This window comes from Rhinatrema bivittatum, chromosome 2 (genome assembly GCF_901001135.1).
Source record: "Rhinatrema bivittatum chromosome 2, aRhiBiv1.1, whole genome shotgun sequence".
NCBI classification, from domain to species: domain Eukaryota; kingdom Metazoa; phylum Chordata; class Amphibia; order Gymnophiona; family Rhinatrematidae; genus Rhinatrema; species Rhinatrema bivittatum.
The window spans coordinates 411,892,279-411,909,095 of record NC_042616.1 but is presented as its reverse complement, the minus strand read 5'-3'; the positions used below and the strand labels follow the sequence as shown (position 1 = coordinate 411,909,095).

Below are 16,817 nucleotides of genomic sequence, written 5' to 3'. Positions count from 1 at the left end.
ATATCCACTAGTTTGTCATGGACATCGTCCCTTATGGAACTAGCTCTTAACCAAGCTATTCGACAAGCCGCTATAGCTGTCGCCAAGGAACGAGCAGATGACTCAAAAGACTCGTAAACCGAACGCAGTAAGCGTCTGAACCCCTCCTCCATATCTGTGAATGGTTGTGGTAAAGAATTATCCTCTGCCATGCATACTGGACGTAATTTCTGTAAGCATTCGAAGAGACATAAAACTGATGGTGTTGAATTTTTGTGGACAGCATGGAGGAGTGATAGACTTTACGACCAAAGTCATCTAAGGACTTGTGATCCTTTCCAGGTGGTGAATTTGCATGGAATTTTGAACTCTTTGCCTTTAAGAGTGCCGATTCAACCACTATCGAATTGTGAGGTAACTGGGTGAAGTGGTATATTGTGGAATTCCTCATCCTATATTTTAAATCCGTTTTCCTTGAAGCTGCCAAAGTAGAAAAAGGCTTTTCCCACATTTTGTGTAACACGGCATCCAACACCGCATGTGGTGGTAAGGCAGTTGGTTCAGGGGGCATTTCAAAAATGTTTAAGATGCCAAGAACCTCTGCCCTAGGATCCGGAAGTTTTCCCGTTTCTATATTTAACAAAGATCCTACTTTTTCAATAAACTTAGCGTAGGATAGATCCTCGGGAGGAGAATATGGTTTGGGAAGACCTTCCGGTGGGTCTGATGGGAACCCCGTAGATGACGAAGGGGAAGCCGTGGACCATTGTGAATGAGGAGAGTCTGGCCAATCGGGATCTGGAACTGACTTTTCTGTTTGCTTAGGTGGTGGTGGAACTGTTGGGATCTGTGGAGTAGAAATTGGAGAATGAGCACCCGGGTCCCTTGGGTGCATCTCATCAAGATCCTGAAAAAATGATGACAAAGCAAAAGAAATTTGAGACATCGCCTTTGACGCTAAAGTATGATGTGAAGGCGTGTGAAATGGTTCTGAAGGATGAGGTGGTACCTCCCTAGGGAATTCTTGAGAATGGCGACTTGGTTGTGTCCTGTGACTTGATTGCGATCTCAAGGAAGAGGACCAATTAGATTGAGAGCTCTTCCCCTCTGAAGAAAGTATATCCACATCCGAATTGGTACCCGGTGAAGAGGGCATTTGGAGATGTTTTGTCTTGGCCCTTTTCTTCCCATGGCGCTCCTGATGAGATGCCCCTTGGGAAGATGAGAGAGGCGAAGCTATAGGTGGGTCATTATGCTTTGCACGTTTAGCCGTATCGTGACGGTGATGGTGCACATGCTGTCTTTTCCGGATAGTGTGATGGGATGACACCGATAGCGAAGCCGTTCTCCCTGAAGGAGCATCCGAAGCATGTTGCCTCTTGTCTTCATCCCGAAGTCCTCTAGGCGCCGGTGCTCCATGAGTTGCGCCGTGTTGTGATCTTTCACGCCCTGCTTCGAATGGGGCCTTCCACTCTTCCCGTGCTCCAATTGCTTTGGGGTCAGGGAGCAGGGGCGAGGGGGCACAGAGCCCTGTGCCCCTAAAGACGCAGCTATCTTAATTGTTAAGGGAGTCGAGGCCTGAAGCTCCCTTCCTGGCCCTGGTAGCAACACCGACCTAGCCGAATCTCCTTCCCATGACGTGGTATGTCGTGGCTTTGTTTTTGTTTTCTTCGCCGGGCCTGGCGAGGCGAGAGAGGAACGTAGGCGCGCGATCTTCTCTGCGCGCTGTCTTCGGGCCCGGGGCGACATCCGACCACAGTCTCTGCAAGAGGCCGTGTCGTGCTCCGGGCCCAGGCAAATGTAGCAATAATTATGTCCATCGGTGATGGACATAATTTTGCCACATTGACAATACTTGAACCCTGATGGCTTCTGAGCCATCGCTAAGTGAGAATTCTTGAAGAAATTGAGAAAAATCCAAAAAATGAAAAGACGAGGTGAAGGAGAAAAACCGCCCACATGCAGTCTTGCTCACGGAAAAAAAAAAAAAAAAAAAAGAGACTGAGGTAAATGATGCAATTGCGCGGGAACCTCACCGCGCAGAAGCACAGAGTTCAAACTTTGAACTCTAGGAGAAGCTCCGCCTGCCGGTTGCGCGACGACGCTCCCAGACAGCATGGCTAATTCAGCCTGCTATCACCGGGAAACAGAACCTCTAGGTTAGCATTCTCTGAAAGGCCCCCTGTTCCATGCACAGGTCCCCAGAGGCAGGCAGAGCTCCAGAATCTCAATGCTTGGATGAGATGATGGTGCAAGGAAGAGGGATTCAGTTTTGTAGGGAACCTTTTGGGGAAGGGGGAGTCTTTTCCAAAGGGATGGGCTCCATCTTAACCAGAATGGAACCAGGCTGCTGGGTCTAACCTTTAAAAAGGAGATTGTTCTAGTTTAAAAGCTGCCCTAAGGGGAAAGCTGACAGTCGCGCAGCAGGGCATACCGTGTTTCTCCAATAATAAGACAGGTCTTATATTCTTTTTTTAGCTCCGAAAAAATGGTTAGGGCTTATTTTCAGGGATGTCTTATTTTCGGGGAAACACGGTACTATCATATGGCCGACCGGGCCGATTTTATTTCGGCTGCCCCCCCCCCCCCCCGAAATGGTACCCAAAACTCGCCCAGACCCTTCAAATTTGATTAATTACAACGGAGTTATTAAAAAAAACAAAAAAACAAAAAAAAACCAAAAAAACACTAAACCTACCCCAACATTCAAATTTACTTCATTGCACCCCCCCCCCCCCCACAACTTGCCAAAATTCCCTGGTGGTCCAGCGGGGGTCCCGGGAGCAATCTCCCAGGAATTTCGGCAAGTTTTATTGGGGGGGGGGGGGCGGTGCAATGAAGTAAATTTGAAGGGTTGGGGTGGGTTTGGGTTTTTTTTACAACTCTCGGTCTGCCCCCCCCCCGGGGACCTTCGGTACGTCTTGGGGAGCGGGGGGGGGGGGTGTCTGGCAAGTCTTGGGATGGAACCGTGCGTCCACTTAAAAGCTAGGGCTTATTTTCAGGGTAGGGTTTATTATCGGAGAAACATGGTAGTTCGGAGGGAGGTATCAAAGGATACTATTAAAGCATTAGAGTTAGGGCATCCCAACAGAGGTTCCAATAATAAGAAAAGCAGTCCAAGTACCTATAATTAAAAACTCACCTGAACTAAAAGATTCCAATTTATCCCTGTCAACTGAAAAGCAGAATGTAAATACAAACAAAAAAACACACTTTGACCTCCAGCACCCAACGGTCTGAGGTAATCTTTTCCCACTCCCCGGAGAAGCTGGACAATCTGCCTCCTACAGTTTCTACGAAGGAGTGGGGACCACTGGCTTCATTGAGCTGACTTGCTACTCCCAGCGCCCTGCCCAACGCTGTCTCTGACCAATCTCCGAGCTCCAAGAAAGGATTGTAGATGCCCAGCGCTCTGTTTCAAGGCGGAGCTAGATGAGGACTTGCCGGAACAAAACCTACAGGAATCCCGAAACGAGCTCAGGGAGGGAACACCTTCTTACTGGGTTTCCTGTCCTCCAGCAATCGGTTCCCCTTGGACTCCCCCAAGACCTTCATCAGCTGATCCAAATCCTCTCCAAATAACAGCTTCCCCTTGAAGGGAAGTTTACAGAGCTGGACCTTGGATGATAAATCGGTCGACCAGTTACGCAAGCACAGAAGTCTACGGGCGGCCACCGAAGAGACCATACAGCGAGCCGATGTACACACCAAATTATGCAGAGCATCCTCCGCATAGGCTATGCCTGCCTCCAGATGAGCAGCTTGCAAGGCATAGCCATCTGCCGAATAAGTCGGCATCAGACCCTTCTGAGTCCAACAGGGAGTCCTCCATTAGGAGACAGAGTTTGGCCATCGCCCTGCCCACCTTTAGACCAATGTCCAGAGAGTCCCATTCTCGGGTCACCAACTTTTGGATCTTCTTGGGCAATGGGAAGGAGCTGGTGGGCCTCTCAGTCCATCCAGGACTGGGTTAACACCTTCATTATCCGATTCCTCTTGAGTGACCTTAACTCCCAATTCCTCTAACACCTGAAGAATGGGGGACGCAGCTCCTCCCTCTTAAATAGTCACACCACTCGCGGATCATCTCCCTCCGTGACCAGCAACTTGTCTGGATCTGGGTCATCCCTAGTCCTACCAGCGCCGGGGGTAGGTGGTGCATCCGGGTTGGCTCTGGGATCGAGGAGGTCCTGCTGAGACTGATCTGAATCCTCACCATCTCTGGGGAAGGTGTCGGCAGCTGCTCGATGTAACCTCAGGCATTGAAGAATATCACCAGAGCCCAGAGAGGCCAATTTGGGCTTCTTATCCATGGGGGACCAGGGGTGGACCTCCGCCTGTCTTCTCTTTGCACTTCTCTGAGCCAAATAGGCCTTGTGGAGGAGGATAAAATCTGGCGAGAAGTCCCCTGGCTTATCTTCCCCCAGCCCTAAGGGAGTGTCAGCACCTCTCTCTCCCCCTCCGAGACACCCTGTCTGACCAGGGAGAAAGTGGGAGGGGGGTCTCCGGATCGCGCCGCTATCTCCTGCTCAGCGGTCCTGGCGAGGAGGGAAACGGGCCCTGCCGACCTCGATTTCCTGTGCCGCCTGAGGAACCTTCCTGACCCAAAATGCACTCCTGGGAGAGAGACAGAGAGGGTTCAGTCGCGTGGCACACAGCCATTTTCCGTTTTGGCGCCATAGGCCCACCAGGCTCAAAGCAGCACGCCTCCCACTAGGCTGCACATGTGATGTGGTGTTCCCGCTGCAGATGCCAAAAATCAAGCCATCGCCAGGAAAGGAGAAGAGCCCCACCGGAGCACTCCCTGACTCGGTCCTACACTTCCGGTCCCTAGTTGGCTACCAAAAGGAACAAACGCACCGCAGTCCTCTTCTGGACACAATCAGTGGCGTCTGCTGCATTCCCCTGAAGCCTCGACCGCTGTGCTGACCTCCACCCTCGATCTGGTCCAGCAGCTCCTGCTGACAAGGCCCACACCAACTATCCTGACAGACTGTCCTGCAAAGCTTTTTTGCTCTGAATCTGTTTTCTTCTTTTTTTTTTTTTAAACAAAACTTTATTGTCCTAATACTTCCCTATCCAGAGAAGAGGTGGTTGAGGGGGAGCCTCGGAGAGTCAAGGGAGCCAGGGCCCCTGGCTATCGGACCGTCCTGTATGCTGCTGGTGAGCTCATTCAGGGGTATCCAACCCCCCGGTCGCCTAGCTCCACCTGAGGGATGGCCCACGAAGATGCCTAACAACCTCAGGGAGCTTCGCTGTTCCTGAAAACTTACACTCACTACCTAGGGTTTCTATTTTTTTTTTTTTTTTTTTTTTTAACTATCAGCCTGCAGGTGTGCACCTCTACCATCTGCTGGAGTCGTAGAAATACTGAGGGGTCTGCAAGTGGCACTCTCGGTTAAGTAGTAGTGCCTCAGTTTTGTTCTTTGACTCCATCTGCTGGAAGGGATGCATAACCCACTGGTCTGGACTGATCTGCGTATGTTCATGAAAGGCTGATCTCTGCCCTGTTTGCTTTTCTACTTTTTTTTTTTTTAAACTTAAACTTTATAAAGTACAAGATAAATAGAAGAAGAGCAACCTTATTACAAGAGGTGAGGGAACTGGACCACCAGCTTTCATCTCCAATTAGTCCAAGAGCAAGTTGGAGTCCCCAGCCCTGCTCGTCCACCTCTACAACCGGGAGGGATGGTCCCATCAAGACCTGCCAACCTCCTGGGAGAGGAACTCCTATTGAACAAACATCTTCTGCTTGAAATTTTTTTTAAAGGTTCAGAACTGCAGATTTTGTACCCTCCTCCATCTGCTGTAGACAGAGAAATACTGAAGGACTGCAAGTGCTACACCAAGTTATGTGCCAGTGGCTGTGAAAATTTCTCTGTTTCCATCTGCTGGAAGGGAGGCAAAACCCAAGAGTATGGACTGATCTGGGTATGTACAGTGAAAGGCCTGATTCATTAAGGCTTTTCACCCATTTGTGTCTATAGGAAAAGACTTTCATAAATCAGGCCCTAGAACTGACAAAAAATAGTCAAGTGTAACCAGTTATTTGTCCACTCTCCCAGTGAGAGTAAGTACTTTGTATATCCTGCCCCGAAGGAATCTGTACCTCTTCTCTCATCTTCTTCTGCTCCTCCTTAATCTTCTTTTTCAACTCCTCCACGGCTGCTTTCCGTCTCTCTACCTTCCGTTTGTGAAACCCAGTCAGGTACTCCCTGAAACAAAGAGGACAAGTTTCTCAGGGATGAAGACTGGAGGACAGTCAAATCATGTCTTCATGGAGGGAAGCTCCACTGGATAGCATTTCCCAATACCAAACATCAAAACTGGTGGTAAGAGGACAGAATGAGCAAGGTTGGGAAGTTTTGAGAATAGCTGGAACAGGAGAAAGTTGAGGTCAAGCTGGTGTGGCTAGGGTTATGAAGGGAAGAGAGTGTTGGGACTGGAGCAGGGAGCAAGTGCTGATTACTGGGGTGAATGAGTATTTTGTTGTGGTAGTACATTTGTGTTATGAAAACATTATATACTTGATTCAATCAGAGAAGTTACCCAACAATAGTACCTGCACTGCAAAGACGCAGACTTTTGTACTCCCAAAGAAATGAAAATTGGTTCTTACCTGCTAATTTTCGTTCCTGTAATACAGCAGATCATTCCAGACCAGTGGGTTTTGCATCCCTACCAGCAGATGGAGTCAGAGAACAAATCTTTGAACACTGCTACATAACAGAGAGTGCCACCTGCAGTCTCTCAGTATCAGCCTGTACCCAAGACCCAACAATAAAGAGCAACTAAGGAGCGACCTGGCTCAAAAACTGGACCCTTCCCAACTAACCAGAAATCTAGGTCGCCAGAACCAACGAAACATAACCGGAAACCCATCGGCTCTGCTTTATGATAATAATACAAACCAATTATTTCTTCAGATTATTAAAGTTCAACAGGATTCTTTCGGAGTCAGATTGGGTGGGGCTCTGGAATGATCTGTTGAATTACAGGAACAAAAATTAGCAGGTAAGAAGCAAGTTTCCTTTCCTGTACATACTCAGACCATTCCAGAACAGTGGGATGTACCCAAGCCACCCTACACTGGGCGGGCCTTTGAAAGGCCCGCACGGAGGATACTCTCACCAAAGGATGCCTCATCCTGCACCCTGACATCCAAACGATAAAATCTGGTGAAAGTGTGAATGGAAGACCAGACAGCCGCCCTACAAATCTCCTATGGAGAGAGAAGTTGACACTCAGCCCAGGAGGCTGCCTGCGCTCTTGTGGAATGAGCCCTTAACCCCACAGAAATCTGCCTTCCTTTGGAAACGTAGGCAGCACAGATGGCCTCTTTAATCCATCTAAAAATGGTCGCTTTCGAAGCTTTGTCCCCCTTTCTTGGCCCTGGCAAACAAGACAAAGAGGTGGCCTGAATGCCAGAAGTCACTGGAAACATCAACATAGCGCAAGAAGACGCATTACACATCCAATAAATGCAGCTCCCTCTCCTGGGGAGAATCTCGTAACCATTCCAGAAACCCTGGAAGCTCCACTGTCTGTGACATGAAAAGAAGACACCACCTTGGGCACAAAGGATGGCACGGTTCTCAAAAAAACTCAGACATTATAAATTCGCAGGAAAGGGTCCCTATAAGACAAAGCCTGAAGCTCTGAAATCCTCCTTGCCGAACATATGGCCACCAGGAATACTACCTTACGAGTCAAATCCTTTAAAGATGCCCTCCTCATCGGCTCAAACTCAGCCCCACAGAGCGCTCAGAGAACCAAATTTAAGCTCTAATCAGGGCACACCTTACGCACATGTGGACACAAATGTTTTACGCCTTTAAGGAACCATACAATATCCGGATGCGCTGCCAGCTTCCGACTCTGAGAACAGTCTCAAAGGGCGCCCAAGGACACCACTTGCTCCCAAAACGAATTAGACGCCAAGCCCTTGTTGCAGGAAATCTAAGATCTGAGACACTTCTACCTCCGCAGGGCTCAGCTTTCTCCGAAGACACCACCCTTCAAACAGCTTCCAAACCCTAACATATGCCATCGATGTAGCAGGTCTCCTAACCTGAAGAAGCATGGAAATGGCTGGCTCTGAAAACCTTTTCAGGCGTAACCTCTGCCTCTCAAAAGCCAGGCCGCGAGACAGAAGTGATCCTCCTGATCAAAGAATATGGGCTCCTGTTGCAGCAGTCGCGGAAGATGGGCCAGCCGTAGAAGGCCTTCCTCCGCCAGATCTGTGAACCAGGGATGTCTGGGCCACTCGCACCACCGTCCACTGATGCGCTTCTATCTGCCTTAGGACGCGGCCTATGAGAGGCCACAGAGGGAAGACGTAAAGAAGGATTCCATGGGCTACGGACACACCAGGCCATCTTCGACTGAAGAACCTCTCCGTTTTCAAGTTGGTTCGCATCGCCATCAGGTCCAACTGGGAGCACCACACCTGGCACAAATGCAGGTCCATGCCTCGGAGGACAACTCCCATTCTCCTGGGTCCAATCGCTGTCTGCTGAGGAAGTCCACCTGAACGTTCTCTACCCTCGCAACATGTGACGCTGCCAGATGCCCTAGGTGAAGCTCGGCCCAGGCGAACAGCCGATACACCTCCAGAGCTACCGCAGGGCTTCTTGTTCCCCCCTGCCTGTTGATGTACTTTGTCGGACAATACGAGCACCATCCGACCCTTGACAAAGGGTAGAAACACTTGAAGGGCCCAATGAACCGCCCTGGTTTCGAGTCTGTTGATTGACCAAGATCTCTCCGTCACTAGCCACAGGCCTTGAGCCATCCTGCTTTGGCAGACCGCTCCCCAACTGGAGAGGCTGGCATCTGTAGAGAGACCACCACCCACTTCGGGGGATCCAATCCACCTCCTTCTCTAAGTTGCGATGCAACAGCCACCAAGAGAGACTGAGCCTGGGTTCCTGAAGAAAAGGCAAGGGGATATCGAACTGTTCCAATACGGGACTCCACTTAGACAACAGAGTACATTGTGAAGGCCTCGTGTGCACAAAGGCCCAAGGAAGCCATAGAGCCCAGGATGTGGAGATAATTCCAAACTATTGGTATCCGCATACGAAGAAGGAACTTCACCTGAGCCTGCAACTTCAATACTCTGACTGCCGCCAGAAAGACCTTGCCCTCCTGAGTATTGAACAGCGCTCTCAGATACACGAAAATTTGTGTGGGCACCAATTGGCTCTTCTGCAGATTGATGGCCCAACCGAAAGACCATAATATGCTCATTACTCTCTGAATAGAGTTCTCGCATTCCTCCCGAGACTTTGCCCGGATGAGACAGTCATCCAAATATGGGTGCACCAATATCCCGTCCTTGCGTGGCACCACTGCCACTACCACCATTACCTTGGTAAACGTGCGAGGAGCAGGGGTCAGGCTGAAGGGAAGAGCCCGAAACTGGAAATGCCGACCCAGCATTTTCAACCTCAGGAACTTCTGATGTCTTGGGCAGATCGGGATATGCAGATACACCTCCGTCAAATCCAGAGACGCCAGGAACTCCCCCTTGCACACCGCCACAACCACCATGCGCAGCATTTCCATTCGAAACCTGGGCACTCGCAGGCACCTGTTCACCTGCAAGTTGAGGATAGAGCAAAAGGAGCCCTCCTTTTTGGGTACCACAAAGTACACTGAGTACCGTCCCTAGCTCTGTTCTGAAGGAGGGACAGGACAAATGGCGTTCAGGTCAAGCAACCTCTGCAGCGTCGTCCATACTGCTTCTGTCCTGCTGTGCAAAATGACATGAGACTCTACAAATGCATCTCTAACCTGGAACCAGGCAACACCAGGAAGGAACCAGGAACTCCGCAACAGGAACTAGAAACAACAGGGAACCTTGTTGCAAGGCCCTGAGAGCCGGAACTACAGGGCTTAAGTAGCCCTGCAGCCTCTGACGTCATCCGAAGGAGGAACCAAGTTCCCCCGTGCTTGGCCCTTTAAATGGGAGACCCGAGACGCGCGCGCGCGCTTAGGGGGCGGAGCCAGCCGCGGCGAGACGCCGGCTGCTCCGCCGGAGCGGGGCGGCAGAGGAGCCTGCAGGCCCAGGCGAGGTGGGAACGCGTCGGGCCTGCGGCGAACGTGGTCTCGGGAGGCACGGGGAAGGCGGCCCGAAACCGGGGCGGCCACGAGGTAAGCGGCGATTCCAGGGCCGGCCCGGAATCGCAACAACATCCTTAGTAAACTTCCCTTTTAAATGGGAAGATTCCAGTCTTAGTCATTTAAAAATATACATTTTCTAAAGGCGTAAAAAAAAATAAATAGCAAAACCGTTTCAGATTGGAACTATTCCAGTCTTCATGCTTAAATTATGTTTAAAAAAAACAACAAACAAACCCCACCTGGCATCAGTATCTTAAATTTGTGATTTTGCTGAGATGAACATTTTAAATAGTTTAATTTTTTTTTTGCTTTAGTATTTGTTTCTACCCACTTTGCTAAAAGGGGCGTGGGATAAACACTGTGGATCCATCAAGTCTAGTGGGCATAAATAAAGAGGAGGCAGCAAAACACTGCACGGAGCGGCAGTAGCCACAGAGGCATTCACGGAGCGGGATGCCAGTGGCCAGTGGTTGGTGTTCCACCTTCAGGCAGCAAAACACTGCATGGAGCGGCAGTAGCCACAGAGGCATTCACGGAGCGGGATGCCAGTGGCCAGTGGTTGGTGTTCCGCCTTCACGGAGGGCTGCCATCTCCAAAAAAAACAAAAACAAGAAACAAACAAACAAAGCAGGGGTGGGTAAGAGTATGGGGCAGGGGTGTGGCCTGCTTGTTGCAGCGGTTGCTACCCCTGATTGAGCTGGATGTTCACTGGGATTCGGATACAGCGCTGCTCTCTGCATTGGTGGAGGGGTGGAAGGGAGTTGGGGCCGGAGGGTGATGGAAGCCAATAGTGATGGGTGGGAGGGAGAAAAAGGGTGGGAAAATAAATAAATAAATAAATGGATGAACTGCGTGGCTTGCTGGGCAGACTGGATGGCCGTTTGGTCTTCTTCTGCCGTCATTTCTATGTTTCTATAAGAAACCCAAAGCGTAACCATGCCTGACCACCTTCAAGACCCACCGATCCGAGGTAATCCTATCCCACTCCTCATAGAAGTTAGATAATCTGCGTCCTACAGCTTCTACGTGGGGGTAGGGACCCCTGGCCTCATTGGGCAGGCTTGCTGCCTCCCGAGCCCAGGCCTGCGCCATCTCTGGACGCCCGACGGTCCCCTCGAAAGGACTGCCGACGACCAGGGCTCGGCTTGGACACGGGAGGAGGAGCTGCTTTACCGCCGTGAAACCTAAGTGAGTCTCTAAAACGAGCTCGGGATGGGAACACGTTCTTACTCAGGTTGCCGGAGGATAGGAGAACCATCTCCAACAGCTTCACCAACTGGTCCAAATCCTCTCCGAACAGGAGCTTTCCCTTAAAGGGGAGATTACAAAGCTGCGCCTTGGAGGTCAAGTCCGCCAACCAGTTTCCCAACCACAAAAGCCTATGGGGCCGCAACAGAGGAAACCATACTACGAGCAGAGGTACGGACTAAGTCATACAGCGCACCTGCCACATAGGCGACCCCTGCCTCCAGGTGGGCTGCCTGCAAGGAAAAAGGGTTGCCGGACTTAGCACCCTCCGCAGCTTTCTGGACCCAACACAGCGCAGGCCCGCTGCATCATGCTGGCACAGGCCGTCGCATGCACACCTAGGGCCAAGACCTCAAACAACCGTTTCAGCTGAATTCCAGTTTGCGATTCTACATGTCCTTCAATGCAGCTGCCCCATGCACCGGGGTCGTCTTTTTAGTGACAGCCAATACAGCCGCATCCACACGCAGCATTTTCAGGAGGTCCAAAAGTCTCCTGCGCCAGGGGATATAGTTTAGCCATTGCTCTGCCCACCTTCAAGCTGGCATCTGGGGCGTCCCACTCCCAGACCACCAACTTCTTGATCTTCTTGGGCAGTGGAAAGGCCAACGTCAGCCCTCGCAGACCATCATGCACCGGATTGACCCCCTCACTATCAGACTCTTCTTGGGAGATCTTAACCCCCAACTCCTCCAGAACTTGAGGAAGTAAAGGACGCAGCTCCTCCAACTTGAACAGACAAACGACTCAAGGGTCCCTCTCCGGAATGGGGAACTCATCCAAGGTTGGGTCATCTTTGGAGTGATCTCCCAAATTGGGGGAGGTATCGGCATCCGGGTCCGTCCCCTGAGGGTCTGGAGGGTCACCACGCTGCAGAACACCATGTGTGTCTTCCACGAAGGTTGGGTCCCCCCGCGCTGGGTGGAAGCCCAGGCGCAGAAGGAGGTCAGGAGGACCTTGAGAAGCCCGCTTAGAGCCCCCACCTGTCGGGTCCACCAGCCGCTCCGCAGCCCTTTTCACCTCATCCCTCTGATTGGCTAAAAAAGCCTGATGAAGAAGAAGTAGCACAAATTCTGGGGAGAAGCCTGCAGGCTCTCCCCCCCCCCCGGGGTATTGCGCTGTAAAACTTCTTCCCCAGCAGCCCGGTCAAGATCCACCGGGGACAGGGGTGGATGGGAATCCCAGCCCTCCCTACAACATCAGAGGTCTCTGTTCCCGGGGAAACGGCAGCTGTCCCCGCTGACCAGAGGCCAAGTCTAATGGAGCGGCCCCCTCCCGAGGGGCCCTCCTGGCTGGACACGTAGGATGCACAGAGGGAACAGGCATCCAACTTCACCCCTGCCACGCCGCACACACAGCAGGCAGCCATTTTGGATTTGGGCGCCATGCAGCGAAACGCGCAGCCACACGGTCAAGAATGCCCTCTAGCGGCCCTCACCTAGGCAGCCTCGCTCTGAACACGGATGGCCGCACAAAGCCCCTGTGCCTCGCTGTTACCGGCCCCGACCTAGTCTCCTGCACCGCAAAGAGCACATGCGCCCCAAGGGGAACAAGAAAATTCCCTCCCCTGGGCTAGAACTCGTGCCTGCAATCAGACCCGCCTGGAGCCCCAGGGAGCCGACCCCCTCACAACAGACGCTGCCCTGCCTCCTTGACAGATCGCAGTAACCACTGTCCTGGCCAGGTCCCACCTGACTCCGAGGCCTACCTGAAGAACTTGAAATAATGATAGTTAAAATCTCCCATAATTTCACAATCAGTTATAGGAATTACTAAAGTTCTGCTTTAAGCCCCATGTAACCTCATAACTGCCCAATAATAAAATTACACCTCTCATGTATTTCCCGCAAAGGTTTATTTGATAACCAGGCCAGTAAGTGTGGAAAAATTATTAACCAGCAGGAAAAAATGCTAATGCTCTTGAATCAGTATACATCTTTTGAGTTTCCTCTTCCCTCTCCTTCCCTACTTAACATTTAGCAGTGTGAGCTTATACCCCCCATCCCCAAACAGACTGAAGTGTTGCACTTTCCATTGCAGCTGACATTAAAAGGTAATGATTAACATATAGAAGGTATAATATTTGACATCTTCCATGAGAGACCAGTAATAGTTGTACAGCACCATATGGTTTTAAGAAATTAAAAAACAAACAAGGAACCAGCCCTGTGACTCAGTGGTAGTGCTGTGCACTGCCATGTGGAGGTACTTGAAATCAATTCCCAGACTGGGTTTTCTGTTACCCAGGCCAACCAGGGATGCCGAGGAAGCAGCAATCCCAGAAATATCTTAAAGCTTGAAAAAAAATTACTAGGACACCAGCATGTGCGGAAGCTGCAGAGGCAGTGCTCACAGACAACATGGAATGGTGACATCTAGTGGCCAGATTTAAGGCATGATTGTAGGATTTCGAAAGGAGCCCTGACGCATGGTCTTCAGCGAGGACTGTGGCTAAACTGATTGGTCTAAAGTACATTAGAAAGGCTGTCACAAAGTGGTCTCTTTCTAGTGACTTCAGGATCTCCAAGGACAATGGTAGATGATGTAGTAGAACGTTATATTTGTGTGTGCAACTTTGGTTTATGGAAAATGAATAAAAACAATAAAAAAAAAAAAAGAGGGTGCCCTTCAAGTTTTTCTGACTCCATCTGCTGGAAGTGAGGCATAACCCATAGTCTGGACTGATCCGGGTACGTTCAGCGAATATGACATTTTCAGTTGTTAACCATTCTCTTCCTAATAATTCCTAACATTCTGTTTGCTGTTTTGACTGCTGCAGCACACTGAACCAACAATTTCAAAGTATTATCCACTATGATACCTAGATCTTTTTCCTGGGTGGTAGCTCCTAATATTTATTTAAAAGTGTTTATATACTGCTTATACAATGGAGTTAGATCAAAGCTGGAACCTAACATCGTGTAACTACAGCAAGGATTATTTTTCCCTATATGCAACACCTTGCACTTGTCCACATTAAATTTCATCTGCCATTTGGATGCCCAATTTTCCAGTCTCGCAAGGTCCTCCTGTAATGTATCACAATCTGCTTGTGATTTAACTACTCTGAATAATTTTGTATCATCTGCAAATTTGATAACGTCATTCGTCGTATTCCTTTCCAGATCATTTATAAATATATTGAAAAGCACTAGTCCAAGTACAGATCCCTAAGGCACTCCACTTTTTACCCTTTTCCACTGGGAAAATTGGATTTAGACAGTAACCGAGGGCCCCAGCCTGTTACGGTCTGGGGAACTGATACCCCACGGGGGTAACCTGAACAGAGCAGCAGTTACTACCCTTAACAGAAGACATGGATGACTACTCTTAAATAAGCCTTTACACTTCTGATACACCTCAACATTGTTCTCTGCTTTGAAGGAAGGGGGTGGGAGGTGGAGGGAAAGAGAAATTTGGATTCAGGGACAGCCAACATGAGTCATGACTTTTTTTTTTTTTTTTTTTTTACAGTGTGGAGTACTAATGCATAGACATTAAGAAAAAAAAAAGCCATAGGATGCTTCTACTGCCAAGTCCATAAGCAGATACTACCATGGGAAGCTTGCTGGGCAGAATGGATGGACCATTGGTCCTTATCTGCCATCACTTCTATCTTTATATGTTAAATCTTAAGAACACAAATAAGTATATATTTGTATTTATTTAGATTTTTATATTCCACTTTTTTCAGCACATCAAAGCAGATTACATTATACATACATATATATATATACACACACACACACATATATATATATATATATATATAAAACAGACCAGCACCAACATATGAACCATGTAACTGATTTTCCATAACCTGCATTTTTACTTATTTCATAATTGTTTCCTTTTTCTTGCCTTTTTAATCGTTTTGTAATTACTTTGACAACACAGGTAAAACTGTCATGCCAAAAGAATTATCTGAATCTACCGAGCAGGGCCTCTCTCTCTTACTGTTTTTGAGTAGCATTATAAAGGAAATAAAAGTAGTAACAGTAACACTGGTGATGCAAGACTTAGGGACACGGTAACGTTTACGCCATTCTTAAGCAACAAGCCAACCTGTACTTATGATTGTAATACAATCTCCCATCCCACGAGCAAGCACTGACAATAACGTTAGCTGGGGGAGGACGGGACACCATGGGAACCGTAAGAGCCCGCCAATGCGCGTGCGCAAAAACAGCTCTTCCCCTTTAGGCTTCTCACCGCCGTTTTTCCTCGTCGAAGGTCAGCACCCGCCGGAACCCACCGCCTGGTTTTTTCTTCCTCCCCATCCTGCGGCTAGAGGACAGGACACCGACACGCTTCGACTCTGCAGTTCACATACAAGCGTGCGCCAACTAGAAAACAAACACCCCCACTTCCGGTTCAACCTAGTTCGCTGGCCTGAAGCCCAGCCTTACTCCCAGTCCCATTGCATTGTGGGAGACGTTTTTTTCCCGCTAAAATTTCAAACCAATGCTGCGTGCCGCTGTCCAATGAGGACGCGCGCTGAAGTGATGCAGGGATTGTGCAGATGTCTTTGCTTAAGGGCGCTGTGCAACTCGTCAGATCCTGTACAATCGACAAATATGGCAAACAAGAATTCAACATACTATCCCTTGCCCCAGGACGGTAGTCTATGCTTGCGCCGCCCAAAAAACAATGCATGCACGATTTGTGGTGCAGGTTCTGGAAGGAAATTTTAAACTAGACCTTGCTTTTTGGTACCTATAAACGCAGATGGGAAATAGAAGAAGGTGAGCTGACAAACACCACAGTGCACCTAGATATCAGTTAAGAGATCAAGAAGGGTTAATATTCTCAGAAACTGGATTATTTGACTACTATGCTGCAGGCTTACAAATGTTTTGGGATCTGTGGCACTACTTTAAAATGGGAATGGACCATCTTAGCCAGGGCTGACCATATGAAAAATTATAGTATTGGGGATGGGGCTACTATGGTGGCATATGCCCCCCCCCCACCCCCCCACCAAAAGTGCTGGCCCAGGGCAGTCACCCCCTATTTAACACCACACCCCCCAGGACAGCCCTGAGCTTAGCTCCCCCCCCCCCCCCCCCTTGGAAACAAGATTTAATCTGATTATATCTGATGATCTTAAAGTGGCCAAACAGGTGAATAAAGTGATAGCAAAAACCAGAAATATACTTGACTGCACAGAAAGAGGAATGGTCAGCAAAAAAAGGGAAGTAATATTGCTCCTTTATAGGTCCCTGGTGAGACCTCATTTGGAATACTGTGTACAGTTCTGGAGACCACATCTTCAAAAGGATATAAAACAATTGGAATTGGTCCAGAGAGTAGCTACTAAAATGATCAGTGGTTTTCATTATAAAGCATATGGAGGTAGATTTAAGATCTACCATGTATACCCTGCCTAGAGGAAAGGTGAAATAGGGGAGGTATAATAGAGACATTTAAATATCTCAAAATTTTCCATGTGCAGGAGGGAG

The 16,817-nt window shown here is 49.2% G+C and overlaps 1 protein-coding gene across 1 annotated transcript in view; it reads right to left on the bottom strand.

Moving 5' to 3' along the window:
* NOL12 (nucleolar protein 12) overlaps positions 1-15,772 on the bottom strand; it is a 65,658-nt gene extending 49,886 nt beyond the window's left edge. Inside the window, exons 1-2 of the mRNA XM_029590107.1 lie at positions 15,568-15,772; positions 6,089-6,194 (exon numbers count right to left, since the gene is read on the bottom strand). Of these exons, the coding sequence (XP_029445967.1) occupies positions 6,089-6,194; positions 15,568-15,635 (174 nt within the window). The 5' untranslated portion in view covers positions 15,636-15,772. The remainder of the gene's footprint in view (positions 1-6,088; positions 6,195-15,567) is intronic.
* Between the last annotated feature and the right edge of the window lie 1,045 nt (positions 15,773-16,817).